The sequence below is a fragment of the Anoplopoma fimbria genome, chromosome 6 (assembly GCF_027596085.1).
Source record: "Anoplopoma fimbria isolate UVic2021 breed Golden Eagle Sablefish chromosome 6, Afim_UVic_2022, whole genome shotgun sequence".
In the NCBI taxonomy this organism is placed as follows: Eukaryota; Metazoa; Chordata; class Actinopteri; order Perciformes; family Anoplopomatidae; genus Anoplopoma; species Anoplopoma fimbria.
Window position 1 is genome coordinate 25,926,066 of NC_072454.1, and position 14,215 is coordinate 25,940,280.

The 14,215-nt window shown below is 39.4% G+C and overlaps 1 protein-coding gene across 1 annotated transcript in view; it reads left to right on the top strand.

Moving 5' to 3' along the window:
• Positions 1-13,324, top strand: part of atp6v1ba (ATPase, H+ transporting, lysosomal, V1 subunit B, member a) — a 35,602-nt gene extending 22,278 nt beyond the window's left edge. The window contains exons 8-14 of the mRNA XM_054599609.1: positions 560-657; positions 859-982; positions 5,080-5,230; positions 5,894-5,976; positions 8,354-8,458; positions 8,666-8,795; positions 12,122-13,324. Coding sequence (XP_054455584.1) covers positions 560-657; positions 859-982; positions 5,080-5,230; positions 5,894-5,976; positions 8,354-8,458; positions 8,666-8,795; positions 12,122-12,264 — 834 coding nt within the window. The 3' untranslated portion in view covers positions 12,265-13,324. The remainder of the gene's footprint in view (positions 1-559; positions 658-858; positions 983-5,079; positions 5,231-5,893; positions 5,977-8,353; positions 8,459-8,665; positions 8,796-12,121) is intronic.
• Positions 13,325-14,215: the final 891 nt, after the last annotated feature.

The following is a 14,215-nucleotide window of genomic DNA, read 5'->3' on the forward strand; positions in this document are numbered from 1 at the left end:
ACGGAACATAACCACCTGCCTCCTCTAACTCTGAATGTTGAAGCCTACAAGTTTCACAAGGAAGGTTCCCCATCACTTGGATCAGTTGGAATTGCATCAGGAAAGGATCTCTCCATGGCCAACATAGACAAGAGGAACAATTAGACAGACCAATAACTCATGACATTTACAACACCATATGAGTATTTTTTCAAGACCGACTTGAAAAACATCTGAAGCTATCCTTAAAGGCTTCAACAGCAAGATACGTTTTTAGATCGATTTAGTGATGAAGCCTCGAAGAGAACTGGGATCACTCTACCAACTCACCTTTGCAGTACCTAAACTGCCTCCATGAAGTCTTCACTGTCAAATAAGCAAGCCAAACTACAATAACTAATATCATGTGGTTTTCAGAGCAGGCATGCACCCATCCCTTTCACTTCAAGCTGTGTGTCAGGGCACGCACCTCAGTTTGAATACCTACAATGTAACTTGATGTCTGAAAAGGTTTATGTTTAATCTTTTGTTAAAATGGTTCAGGATGTTTCACCCCGTACCTCCGTATCATTAACTACAGGTCAACATGGAAACTGCCCGCTTCTTCAAGTCTGATTTCGAGGAGAATGGCTCCATGGATAACGTCTGCCTTTTCCTCAACCTGGCCAATGACCCCACGTAAGATTCCGTTAGAAATGATCCTACCACTGAATGTTTAGCTTAGTTATTGACTCTGAATGGTGTTCTCTACACAGAATGTTATGTTTATTGACTTCATATTCTCTATTGTAAAATGTATGAACACTCTCTTATAGATTCTGGAGTGAAATTCACACTTCACAACAATAAAATAAGGTATTTTTTTCTGTGACCGTTCAGCATCGAGCGTATCATCACCCCCCGCCTGGCGCTGACGTCAGCAGAGTACCTGGCCTATCAGTGTGAGAAGCACGTCCTGGTCATCCTGACTGACATGAGCTCCTACGCTGAGGCTCTGAGAGAGGTACCACTATCAGCTCCTCTGTCTTAGACCTCCTGGTCACACTCTTCAAAATGTTCACATGCACCATCTGCACCAAGCAGCAAAAAAAAAGTATTTCACTTGTGGATATAGTGTGGTTATTTTTGGCCCTGCTGGGGAAAAAAAGAAGTTGTACCAGTAAATGGACGCTGGGTAAGTAGACACCGTTGAAGAAGTGCTTATTATGTACAGTGGGTACGGAAAGTATTCAGACCCCTTTAAATTTTTCACTCTTTGTTTCATTGCAGCCATTTGCTAAAATCGAAAAAGTTCATTTTTTTTCGCATTAATGTACACTCAGCAACCCATCTTGACAGAAAAAAACAGAAATGTAGAAATTTTTTCAAATTTATTAAAAAAGAAAAACTGAAATATCACATGGTCATAAGTATTCAGACCCTTTGCTGTGACACTCATATTTAACTCACATGCTGTCCATTTCTTCTGATCCTCCTTGAGATGGTTCTACTCCTTCATTGGAGTCCAGCTGTGTTTAATTAAACTGATTGGACTTGATTAGGAAAGGCACACACCTGTCTATATAAGACCTTACAGCTCACAGTGCATGTCAGAACAAATGAGAATCATGAGGTCGAAGGAACTGCCCAAGGAGCTCAGAGACAGAATTGTGGCAAGGCACAGATCTGGCCAAGGTTACAAAAGAATTTCTGCAGCACTCAAGGTTCCTAAGAGCACAGTGGCCTCCATAATCCTTAAATGGAAGAAGTATGGGATGACCAGAACTCTTCCTAGACCTGGCCGTCCAGCCAAACTGAGCAATCGTGGGAGAAGAGCCTTGGTGAGAGAGGTAAAGAAGAACCCAAAGATCACTGTGGCTGAGCTCCAGAGATGCAGTAGGGAGATGGGAGAAAGTTCCACAAAGTCAACTATCACTGCAGCCCTCCACCAGTCGGGGCTTTATGGCAGAGTGGCCCGACGGAAGCCTCTCCTCAGTGCAAGACATATGAAAGCCCGCATAGAGTTTGCCAAAAAACACATGGAGGACTCCCAAACTATGAGAAATAAGATTCTCTGGTCTGATGAGACCAAGATTGAACTTTTTGGCGTTAATTCTAAGCGGTATGTGTGGAGAAAACCAGGCACTGCTCATCACCTGCCCAATACAATCCCAACAGTGAAACATGGTGGTGGCAGCATCATGCTATGGGGGTGTTTTTCAGCTGCAGGGACAGGACGACTGGTTGCAATTGAAGGAAAGATGAATGCGGCCAAGTACAGAGATATCCTGGAAGAAAACCTCCTCCAGAGTGCTCAGGACCTCAGACTGGGCCGAAGGTTCACCTTCCAACAAGACAATGACCCGAAGCACACAGCTAAAATAACAAAGGAGTGGCTTCGGAACAAGTCTGTGACCATTCTTGACTGGCCCAGCCAGAGCCCTGACCTAAACCCAATTGAGCATCTCTGGAGAGACCTGAAAATGGCTGTCCACCAACGTTCACCATCCAACCTGACAGAACTGGAGAGGATCTGCAAGGAAGAATGGCAGAGGATCCCCAAATCCAGGTGTGAGAAACTTGTTGCATGATTCCCAAGAAGACTCGTGGCTGTACTAGCTCAAAAGGGTGCTTCTACTCAATACTGAGCAAAGGGTCTGAATACTTATGACCATGTGATATTTCAGTTTTTCTTTTTTAATAAATTTGCAAAAATTTCTACATTTCTGTTTTTTTCTGTCAAGATGGGTTGCTGAGTGTACATTAATGAGAAAAAAAATGAACTTTTTCGATTTTAGCAAATGGCTGCAATGAAACAAAGGGTGAAAAATTTAAAGGGGTCTGAATACTTTCCGTACCCACTGTATGTTAATGTGTTCTCAGCATGAGTGATGGGCTCAGCAAATTACCAGAATATAATTTATTTTCTGTCCATTTAAGGCAGTCTGACATACTGTATCAAGGTCTGAACTGTGGGGTCCTCTCACCTTATCACTTGATACTATAGCTACTAGTATTCACTTTTGTCACTTCTGAAAGGATTAAAGGATGAGTCTGGCATTTAACCTTTTTTTTTTTTTTTTTTTTTTACCATCAACAAATGCCATGAAAAGCCCCAAACCAACAATGGGTTAGTGGATCTTTGTGACTAAGCCCAAAGCCCTTTGATTCCTACTGAAGATTTAAACATTTAGCGAATGTTTTATCAAACAAATCTGTTCACAATTAAATAGTTAAATTCATAAAAAAGTTCCGTCAGTTCCTATAACAGATGGTCAATATAGTTTTTAGCAAATATCACAAAAAAATTAAGAAAATAGTGCATGTGTACTATTTTCATCCAAGGATTAATCCACATTTAGTGCGCTTCTGAATGTTTCCGTAAACAGGATGTGTATGTGGGATTGAATCAGAATAAGTGTTCTTGAACCACCACTAGTATTCATCAAAAATACATCTGCCTTACTGTTCTGTTTTCTAGGTGTACAATGTCTACCACATGTCTAGTATACTGAGTCTTATTGTCAGAAGGGTATAGTACATATAGAATCCTCTCTGAAGACTCCAGCAACAGACAAAGCACCAAGCCGCGGTGAACTCACCAATGTAAATTCTCTGCAGCATTAGCACAAAGGTGATAGACTCACTGAAGTATTGTGCTCCTTGCTGAAAGGGAGGATAATGTGTCCTTCATTCATACCTTAACTTCATTCTTGTCCAATCGGCTACAAAGGGAAGTGCCCCCCCCACCTCTGTCCTCTTCTCTCCTTGAGTCGAGGAGTCAGCCCTCTTTGACTCACTTTTTGTCTCTGTGATAATTATTTCATGTGGTACAGTTTGCTGTCTCAATATGCCAGCAGCACAATGCAGGTTTTTAAAAGGTCCATGTGCATATGTGTTTTTCCCTTCTTCATCTGTTGTCCATAACCTTGGCACAATTTCGCTGCACCAATACTCAGCTAACACTCAGGCAGCTCGACAGGTATTTCAGCACCTACAAAGAGCCAGGGGGACATTAACATTTAACTTCTGCTCCCATTCACATGCATGAAGGTTGAGTTTTGCATTGAATATACAGTTTGTAAGTGTTTAGCCTACCCATCAACCTTTGAATCTGGGGATGAATGGAATGCATTTTCTTTGCCTCTTACTCTTAATTCACATGACTTTGGGAACAAGGATTTGCTTTTGGTCATTTTTGTAGAGGGCCTGGAGACAGAATGGCAACATTTCCAACCAGCTGTTTGCCTCTTGTGAAAGATACTGAAGGAGTTAAGATCACTTGACTCTCCAACAGTAAATGGTTTTATTGGATTTTTTTCTTTGTTATGTGGAAGAGTACAGCAAAGAAAGATTAAGTCCTTCTTAATATAAAAAAAAACAATATCTATTACTATCTTTTTACCACCCTGTTAACAGAGGTCTGTTGGGACTTTATTACTTTGAAGATTCGCTTATCTTTATTTTTATAAGAAGAGACGACCGGGTGAAATGTGTAACATGTAGTGAATAACACACAGAGAACCTTTATATGCTGTATACCTATCAAAATGTCCATTCTAGCATGGCATGTACGCAGTTTAGAGAATCATAGGAATTTTTTTAACAGTGCATCCTTGATTTTAGCTTCTGATTTTTTTAACCAGCACCTATCGATTCATTTGTCTGAAACAAATGTATTTTGCTGGTTGTATTAGCCCAAGCTGGCAAGTAAGGTCACCTTGAACTAAGTTAACTAGCATAGTCGAGCTAACCAACAATAAGAGACTAGCTGGTGAACGTAGTGGAGCATTTTAGAAGCTAAAGAGCCAGATATTCTCCTCAGGAGTGGATGCAGAGCTATAAGAGAGTTATATTTGGACTTCAATTCACCAGGTGGACACAAACACGACTCCTAATTACTGATATTGTTGCTCTGTATCTGCTGCCATTGCCTCCCTTTGATTATCAGATTATTGTACTGCTCCCAAATTGCCAAAAAGGAATGAATGCAGCATTAAAATGTTCTCAAACTTGATGAAATAAAATGTAAATGCATGTTAATAACCTTGTTCCCTGTACCAAACACTTTATACAGCTCTCATGTCGCCCTCCCACTCACCACCCACTTCTCACCTGTAGGTCTCTGCTGCCCGAGAGGAAGTGCCCGGACGTAGAGGCTTCCCTGGCTACATGTACACCGATCTGGCTACCATCTACGAACGTGCTGGCCGGGTTGAGGGCAGAAATGGCTCCATCACCCAGATCCCTATTCTCACCATGCCCAATGATGGTGAGAGCAGCAGCTATAGCACAGGAGCTTCCCATGCTTTAAGTTGGACCAAAATTACATCTTTACATCTGTCAGCCTTGTGGGGGAAATATATATTAATTATGAACACATGTCTTGCATTCAAAGCAATGTTGATAGTTCTTATGTGATGTGCATCTGTTGGATATCAGTGTGGGAATGCAGATAAATGCTGTCTCCTAAATCTCTGGGCAAGTCATTGTTGGAATTACCAGAGTAGGCATCTCAAATGGACTGAGTAGACATTTTTGATGCCTGCAGTTACCATAGCAACATGTATGAAGAGCCTAGTCCTATCTAGTTGAACAGGAGTCCCCCATAACAGCATCACGGGGAGGTGATTGTGTCGGCTTTTACTAAACACTGCTGGCGTTCCCAAGAGCTCTTGATTTAGAGTAAAGGTCTTCAAAATGGGAAGCTAACAGGAATTCTGTCTATTTCTGTCCTATGTGTGACATTCTGTTAACGCCTGCTATTCCGTGAGTGTTTAAATTGAGTCTCAACTGTAGATGTTCTTCACTGTGAATGTAAACTCAACTGAGGCCATATTTCTAGTGTTAACATTAATTGTACTGCATTATGTAACAAATATATAATTACCTGTGTAGTATGTTGATATTGAATACATCTTTGTGCCTCTAACAGACATCACCCATCCAATTCCTGATCTGACTGGATACATCACAGAGGGTCAGGTCTACGTTGAAAGACAGCTGCACAACAGACAGGTATCCATCAGTCTTCATCACTTTTTAAAGCCATTTCTTTATACAACATTCATCCTACTCGGGGCAAAGAGCTGGTACTCTTTATTGGGTTTAATATGCCACCTGTGATTCTGGTCATTTTTGTGTGCATTTACATATATACAATATCAAATTCTTATACCTATGGTTTGGGTTATTAATCCAAGAGAGAACATTGTATTTCAACTCAAAAATATATTTATTTATTTGTATATATATTATGTATTCCCCATTCTTTAATTTGATGTGGATAATAATGTGGATATGTCTGGAATTAATTCAACAACAAGATGGTCTGCCTCAGGCAGAGTAAAAGAAGTGAACACACACACTTTGTTTATATTTGTGACCAAATTACAAGTCATCATCTCCTGATTATATAACCTATTGTATCTCTCAAGTGTGACCACTAAATATCACATTTACATCATAACCGATTACATTCAACAATAATTAAAGAGTTTTCTTTAATTACATTCTATGCTTGTTGTCTCCTATTATATCATTCGATAAATAAATCAGTGAATGATGTACATAATAGACCGTAACAAGTAAAAATAGAGAGTGTCAACATGTCTTAAAATTTGATTATTCCAGTTCAGATGTCCTAAGTCCCATTTCCCATCACAGACAGACACAGATCACATCCAGCTCTCTCCAGTCACATGAAGGCAAAAAGACAAGAGATGTGGACAATCAGTCGCTTGTCTTTCTGTAATAATGTCTTATATCAGAGTACTCATTCAGGCCGATTAGGAGACAACGCTGTGATGTTTCATCATTAATTACCACTAAATACAGGTGTTTTCACTGAGGAAGATCATCGGGGGTTGAAACATCAGTTATGTCAACCAGAAATAAAAGCACTGTCATTTTTTTGTTTGCCAAATTTGGTTTCTCTTCATCAGCTACACAAAACAGGACTAGTTAAATCCACCCTGTTGAATATTTACACTATGGCAGACAGCAGGAGTAGTATTAGTTATGAAGCATTATGTGCTTTTTTTTAAATGTTTAACTAATTAGCATTAAGACGCACGCTTCTCTGATGTAATCACTTCAGGCCATAACTGGTGGAATGCTAGTTGCTACACAGCAGCTGGCTGAAGGTCCATCTCCCAGAGCTGTTTACTTCAGTTTAGCAAATACAGTTTGCGTAATGCTATGGGGGATGTAAACAGGTATGTTTAATAATAACAATAATGTTGCCATGGAGTTCATCAGTTAGCTGTGGGCTACAACTTGAGAACTTTTTTTCTATTCTAAATTTGCACCATTACCAAGTGTGTCGATCAGCTATGCAGAGCTCCTGTTAGTAATGTACCCATGGATGTATTGACACCTATCACTGGATTACTATGATTCCCTCTCACTTTTTATGGAGTCAAATATTCTGTACACATGACATCTATTGCATTCTGTCCATCCTGGGAGAAGGATCCCTCCTCTGTCGTTCTCCCAGAGGTTTCTTCCTTTTTTCTCCCTGTTAAAGGGGTTTTTAGGGGAGTTTTTCCTGTTCCGATGTGAGGGAAGGACAGAGGATGTCGAATGTGTACAGATTGTAAAGCCCTCTGAGGCTAATTTGTGATTCTGGGCTATACAAAATAAACTGAATTGAATTGAATTGAATTGAATATGTTTAAATGTTAATATGACAGTTAATGGCATAATTATACTATAATTATACTACACCTCATAACTGGTCTGATTTACTGGAAGGAATCCATGTTGAGAATCTCATTCATCCTAAACCAGTTTTAAGAGGAAGGTCAGCTTACCAGCCATGGATTTGACCTGTCTCACTGTACCAGTCTGAATGGAGTATTAGCTGAGTGCCTGTGAGTTTATTTTACACAGACTCACAAATAAGTGCCATGCTTTACCTGTCTCCACACAGTGCAACAGAAAGGTCTGTCAAAATTAGATAACTAAAGAGAGAAAAAAAACCAATCTGAGTTTCTTATTATTTTCTTGTGATTTTCTTAAACAAATCATTACAGTGCTGGATCAACAGATTGTTAGGAAGTAATGCTTTGCACAAGGAATAGGGTTTCATGCATTTTTCACAATTTAATGTTAGAGAAAATGTTCCACTCATTATAACTTGGATCTTGGTAATTAAGTAATTCTCTTATCAATGTTGTTCTTCATTGAAAATGTCCTTTCATGAATGAAAGGATGTTGAATGCAATACTCTGTCATGAATATGTGGACAGGTGAGAGGAGCCTAAAGTCAATATGTCCCTTAATAGACCTCTGCACTAAGATTTTGACTGAGAGTTTTAGTAACCTCTATTGTTAAGTAAAATATTGACAATTTTGCATTAACAATACATGTTTTCTCATTATTGTCTTTCAGATCTACCCACCAATCAATGTGTTGCCCTCACTGTCCCGTCTGATGAAGTCAGCCATCGGTGAGGGGATGACCAGGAAGGACCATGCTGACGTTTCAAACCAGCTGGTAATTAACCTTACCTCTTGTACCTAAAGAATGCATCCTGTAACCTGGACCAAAGGTTACCCTCTGAATAGGAATAAAAGTTTGATGAATTACTGAAAGCACTGACAATGATAATGTATGAAAAGGAAAGGGACAACATACAGATGTTTTAAGAACAATTCATTTTGAACACCTCATTAAGTGTCATCCTTGTGAATCTGTCTCCAGTATGCCTGCTATGCCATTGGTAAGGACGTCCAGGCTATGAAGGCTGTGGTGGGAGAAGAGGCCCTCACCTCTGACGATCTGCTCTACCTTGAGTTCCTACAGAAGTTTGAGAAGAATTTCATTGCTCAGGGTAAAAAGAATAAACCATTTACACATGTTCTACCTTATTTCCATGTAGTATGTCACAGCTAATATGTTTTATCTGGCTCCTCATAAAGGCAGCCAACGCTCACGTCCTGTGTGTTAACTGATTGACAGAACATTAATCACCAGTCAATTTTTATAGTTGAAAAGTAATTTATTAAGGCATTTATCAACTATTTGTTGGACAGACAAGGCACCCAATTCAAACAAAGACATCAGCCTGCTCTTTGATTTTTGGACGAGCATATTTCACTATTTTTTAATCATTTTATTAATTTATTGAAAAAATGCTAACAGATAAATCCATAATGATCTGCCATTTGATATATTCATGTAGTATGATTTTTGGAGGCAGATGTGTCAAATAGCTTGTGCTCTGTGCACCACAGAGAACCTTATGCAGAAGTTATGCTGTTTTATTTAGGCAGAGTGGAAATAGGGGGAGTCTGATTTAGTGGTTAGTCCTTGTTCCACATTTACACCTCTAGAACAGATTGGTCTGCTAGCACATAGTAAGAAGTGAAACTGTCATTTAAATACCCACAAATAACATTTCAGCATAGGGAAATTAATAATTGAGACCCCATACAAAACTTAACTTCATAGTGATTATAAAGGAAAGTCAGAAGTGGGAATGGAGGCAGTGCATAGGTTTCTCGTGATTTAAAGTCAAATGTAATCTAATTTCCTGGAGAATGCTAAAATAGTAAGCAAATGGATGTTGGGATAAGAAGTGAGTGTAAGTAGCGGTCTCCTGTCTCCAGGACACACAGTTTCATGCATAGTCAAGACAATCTTTACTGAAAATGTGTTTGTCCCTTCATTTCTGTCACATTTTTGTCACCATTACCATCCATGGTAATTGACTTCGGCTGCAGATGCCTCAAACTGTATTGTGCAACATGCTGTTGTTGTTACTGTTTAAAGTTAAGCCACAGAGGCCTTTAAATTTGTATTTATCTCATAGATCTAAGTTCAGAATACATGTAGAGTGGTGGTGTAGGGACACTCCTTAAGGTTGTTGCTTATCTATTACAGTAAATTATAAATTGTGGGTGAAGTGGCATCCACATTGTGTTCCATGTTTACGTTTGTCCCTAAAAAATATTGATCCGTGTGGGTTCCTTCTTTGTTGCTGAAGCATACCTGAGTTAATTTCGTTCTGTCTCTTTTCTTTAAAGTGACAAAACAAAGCTCAGTGTTGCAATGGTTTAATGGTCTTGGTAGATACTGTACATACAGAGCCATATTTCTTCTTTTGAAAACTAATAGATTCCACAGGGGAATAGTCATCATAGCAAGACGAGATGGGATATGGAGAAAGAACTATCTTTAGTTGTTTTCCCTCCAACTCACAACAACAATCTCTAAAGAACAGTTTTAGTACAACAACCTCTACTAGCAACAATCAGAAGCCAAGGCCTATAAAAACGTTTGATTTGATTAAGTTTAATATAAATCACTATGAGACATTTGTACTAGGACTACTGCAACTTCTTATCTGGGCGTCATTGTTTTGTGCCATATTTTAGTAAACTTAAGGGTGTTTTTACCAACACAGAAGATGTGATTGAGTCCAGCAGCTGTAGCTGAGTTCCTTTGAATGAGCTGCTGCTAAATGTGTGTTAAGTATGGAGTTAGAGTTAGGACGTGATTAGCCTAGCTTAGCATAAAGAATGGAAACTGCTAACTTAGGATGTCATTTGCATGGCTTAGCGTAAAGACTTGAAATAGTTTAGTTTTAAGTGAAGTAGCATGCTAACTTTAGACAATTCACTTGAGCAAAAAAGTACAACTGAGGCTGTGGTGTTAGATGAAAAGCCCTGGGATCACCAAAGTCAGTAGGATTCATCCTCTGGTGATCATGAATGCATGTACACTCAGGAGTACCATAATAGGAAATGATCAACTTCTACTCCTTACGGCTTTGAACTGGCTCCAAGCAGGTGATAAAGACAAGCTAACACTGCTTTATTGTTGCCTTCTATGAGAGAAATTGAACTGTTTAATGTCCCTTTTGTGTAATTGAGTCATTCATATTTAGATAAATTATGATGCAGATTCCCTGCACTACCATACTAAGGATTCCATTCAGAACAGTGTCTGCACAGTGTCTTCCACGTAGTGTTGACAATCATGGAGGAGCTCTTGTTCACCAGATGGTAACCTGACCAACATGTCAAAAGAAAAGAAAGTGAAATCTTAAAGTCTCAAAGTGTCCTTGATAAGGAATTGTTGACATCATGTCAAACAATTCAACAGATGGCCTTTGTCACAATAAAAGCTCTTTGTATGTTGCCCTTGAAAAGCTAACGGAATTGATTGTACAGTATGTCTTGCGATTTCTCAGTATTTGACAAATGGCAGCACAACTACAGTGTGATGCCTTGTACATCACAGTTTTCTATTCTCAAAAAAACACATGGTTACCTCTTATGAGACAGTACTCTAACCACTTCTCTTCTCAGGTGGTTGGGGGATGACAGATGGTCTTAAAAGATCTACTCATGACTTTAATAAACAACGCTTTAAAGTACTATGTGTAATGTTAAAGTGGTCACTTTTTGGAACCCGCAGAGAATTATCACCAAATCTGCATGTCATTGTTTTGGTTTTACAGCCCACCAACTCTGCTCTTATTTACCTCCCAGCCGGCTGACGTGTCCAGTGAGAATGAATGCTTGAAAAAAGCCACTGTACACTACCTGTCAGCACCAAACAGCAGACAGAGCGTTTAGCAGCTAAAGAGCCAGAGGCTTTTCTCAGGAGTTGGTGGAGACCAAACCAGAGCTTCACGTTGAGTGAATGTGGGACTTAAATTCATCAGGTGGATGCAGAAATGACTTGGACTGGATGATAATTTGTCTGCTGCCACATGAACATGCAGCTACTGTAGAGAACCACAGGGTTCTGAGAGGAGAAATGGAGAATTGTATAATTATACTGGGTCTCAAACTAATGGCAGTTTATAATCTAATGTAAACTAACACATCCTTCTAGCCTCTCTAACCCTGAGATGCTTACACGCCTTTTTTTAAGTTCAAGTCCAGTCTGAAGTATGCTGCTTGTGGAAATAAGCACAGAGTAACATATTTGTCTATGTTATAAATGATGTCAATGCTGTGAACCCAACAAACAATACAAAATTCAATTACTGCAGCTATAACACTAAGTTTCTCATTATCTCGTTCCTTGTGGTCCATTTTTAAGAGCATTGTTTGCTTTATGTGAAGTAGTGTAGAGGCGGTGTGCATCAGACTGCCAATCTGTTTGGATTTTAACCAGCACCGTTGTGCCTCTGGTCTCCCTCAGGCCCGTACGACAACAGGACGGTGTATGAAACCCTGGACATCGGCTGGCAGCTGCTGCGAATCTTCCCCAAGGAGATGCTGAAGAGGATTCCTCAGAGCACCCTGGCTGAATTTTACCCCAGGGAGTCTGCCGCTCGTCACTGAGGCACACAAAGGGATGCCCTGATTCTCGTCCCATTCACCCTTTCACCCACCATCCTCTTCTCCCTTTATTCCTTTCTTTCATCCCTCTCTACGGCCCTGCAGAACGGGGGGCTCAGAGATGAGATGTTGTCGAGCCTTCAGCCATCCCAAACATTTGCTACCTTCTTCTCCACTGTTCTTATTACCCCACTTCCCTTCCCTGACTGAGAACAGGCTATCTCCCCCTGCTGTAGATGTACTGTAGTGTTGATTTGTCCAGAAGTGTACGGTAAGTGTTTGTGGTTGTAATGTGAACCCCCCTTGTTAGCATAAAAAATGAACATATCCTAAAAAGTATAGATGAGTCTTTATTTATTGGGGTGAGTTACTCCTGGAACCCCCCCCTTCTTTTTTCTTTTTTTCTTTATTAATAAAAACTATGTAATATCCATCTCCCGCTAAAAACAAGAGGTTTCCAACTGAAGAAAGATGTGTGTCTATAAGAGGGTCAGATACAGCTCGGGCTCAATCAGGTGAAGCTCATAAAGTTTGGTTTCTTTTCAGACTGTCCGAGATGCTGATTCAACTTGTCATTCTCTAAACTAAAAGGCCCAACATATGCTGAAAAACACAAGTTTACAGCTTCCCAAACTGAACCCCATGAACATCACTGTATTGATATCAACCCGATGGTAATTTTTATAGTCTAGTACTTCTCTGATTTTGTCTACGCTCTTTGTAATGTTGCTTCAAGTTGGCTATTGCTCCAGTACTCTCATGTCTCCGTTCTCAGTAGGCTGAGAAAGCATCTTTAGTGACCAGACACAGCTCCCAGTACTTTGACTCTTTCTTCCCTCTCGCTTTGTCTCCCTACTCTGGAAAGAACACTGAGGATGTTTACATTATTTCTGTTGTGTTGTTTTCATTTGTGTTTTGCAAAAAGACGAGTATATAAGATTATATCAAACATTCCCATCTGTCTGCAGAAACTAATTTTTTGTCGTGCAACAATAATGGTTTTGTGAGGTTATGTGACCATGAATAAATTAAATTATACAAGTATGCTGTCACATGTCTATCCACCTATCACTGAACACCTACATATACATCAGCGATGAGGGGGGCCGACACACATCAACCTTATTAACATTACACAGGCCCATTCTAGTCCCTTCCACGGGATGTACATTTTTTTTATAGTAGCATTGAATTAAATATATATGTATGAATATATAGTTATTCAATTTTGCTATAAATTGATAGATTCTGAGAGTTTTTTTACCATCTCCACCACATAATCTGATGAATAAAGCTGTCTGCTGTTAAGCAGCAATTATGCTTTACTACGCAGCTTGGAAAACTTCATTTAATATTCAAATAGTTAATGACAATTTATTCTTCATTTATAGTTGGTACATTTTTTTTAAAACCAAAAAATCTGGTTACTTTAAGAGCTGCTAATTTGAAAGAAATCCTAACGTTTTCATACAGCCTAGCAAGAGTAACAGTTAACGCGTGGAACAACATGATCCAACCTTATTAAGAATACAGGAGGATTGACTCATGAACTCTACAGAATCGTTCTGGACTACAGATATTGTCTGTTTGTGTTAAACAGAACAAATTAAAGCTCCAATGTCCTCTATACCAGCTTTAGAGCTTTTAATCACCACCTTCATTCAGTGTTTGTTCAAAGCAAGTCACAGGCCTTTTGAGCTTAGATTTCTTTAAACACGCCGTTCTCTTGAAGCTTCATGTTAGTTTTGTGTGTTCCTTATGTATTTACTCCTTCAAAATAAAAGTCAACCCTTCTCTCAACAGAAGAAACAGAGAACACCCTATATGCAGTATCGGATGTAGAATCTACTCTCCAGTGACCTATACGTATTTAGCAAGGCCATCTTAACTTTCTTGTGAAAGATGCCGGATGAAGTTTCAGAAAATACAAATATCTATTGTAAATCACTCAGAC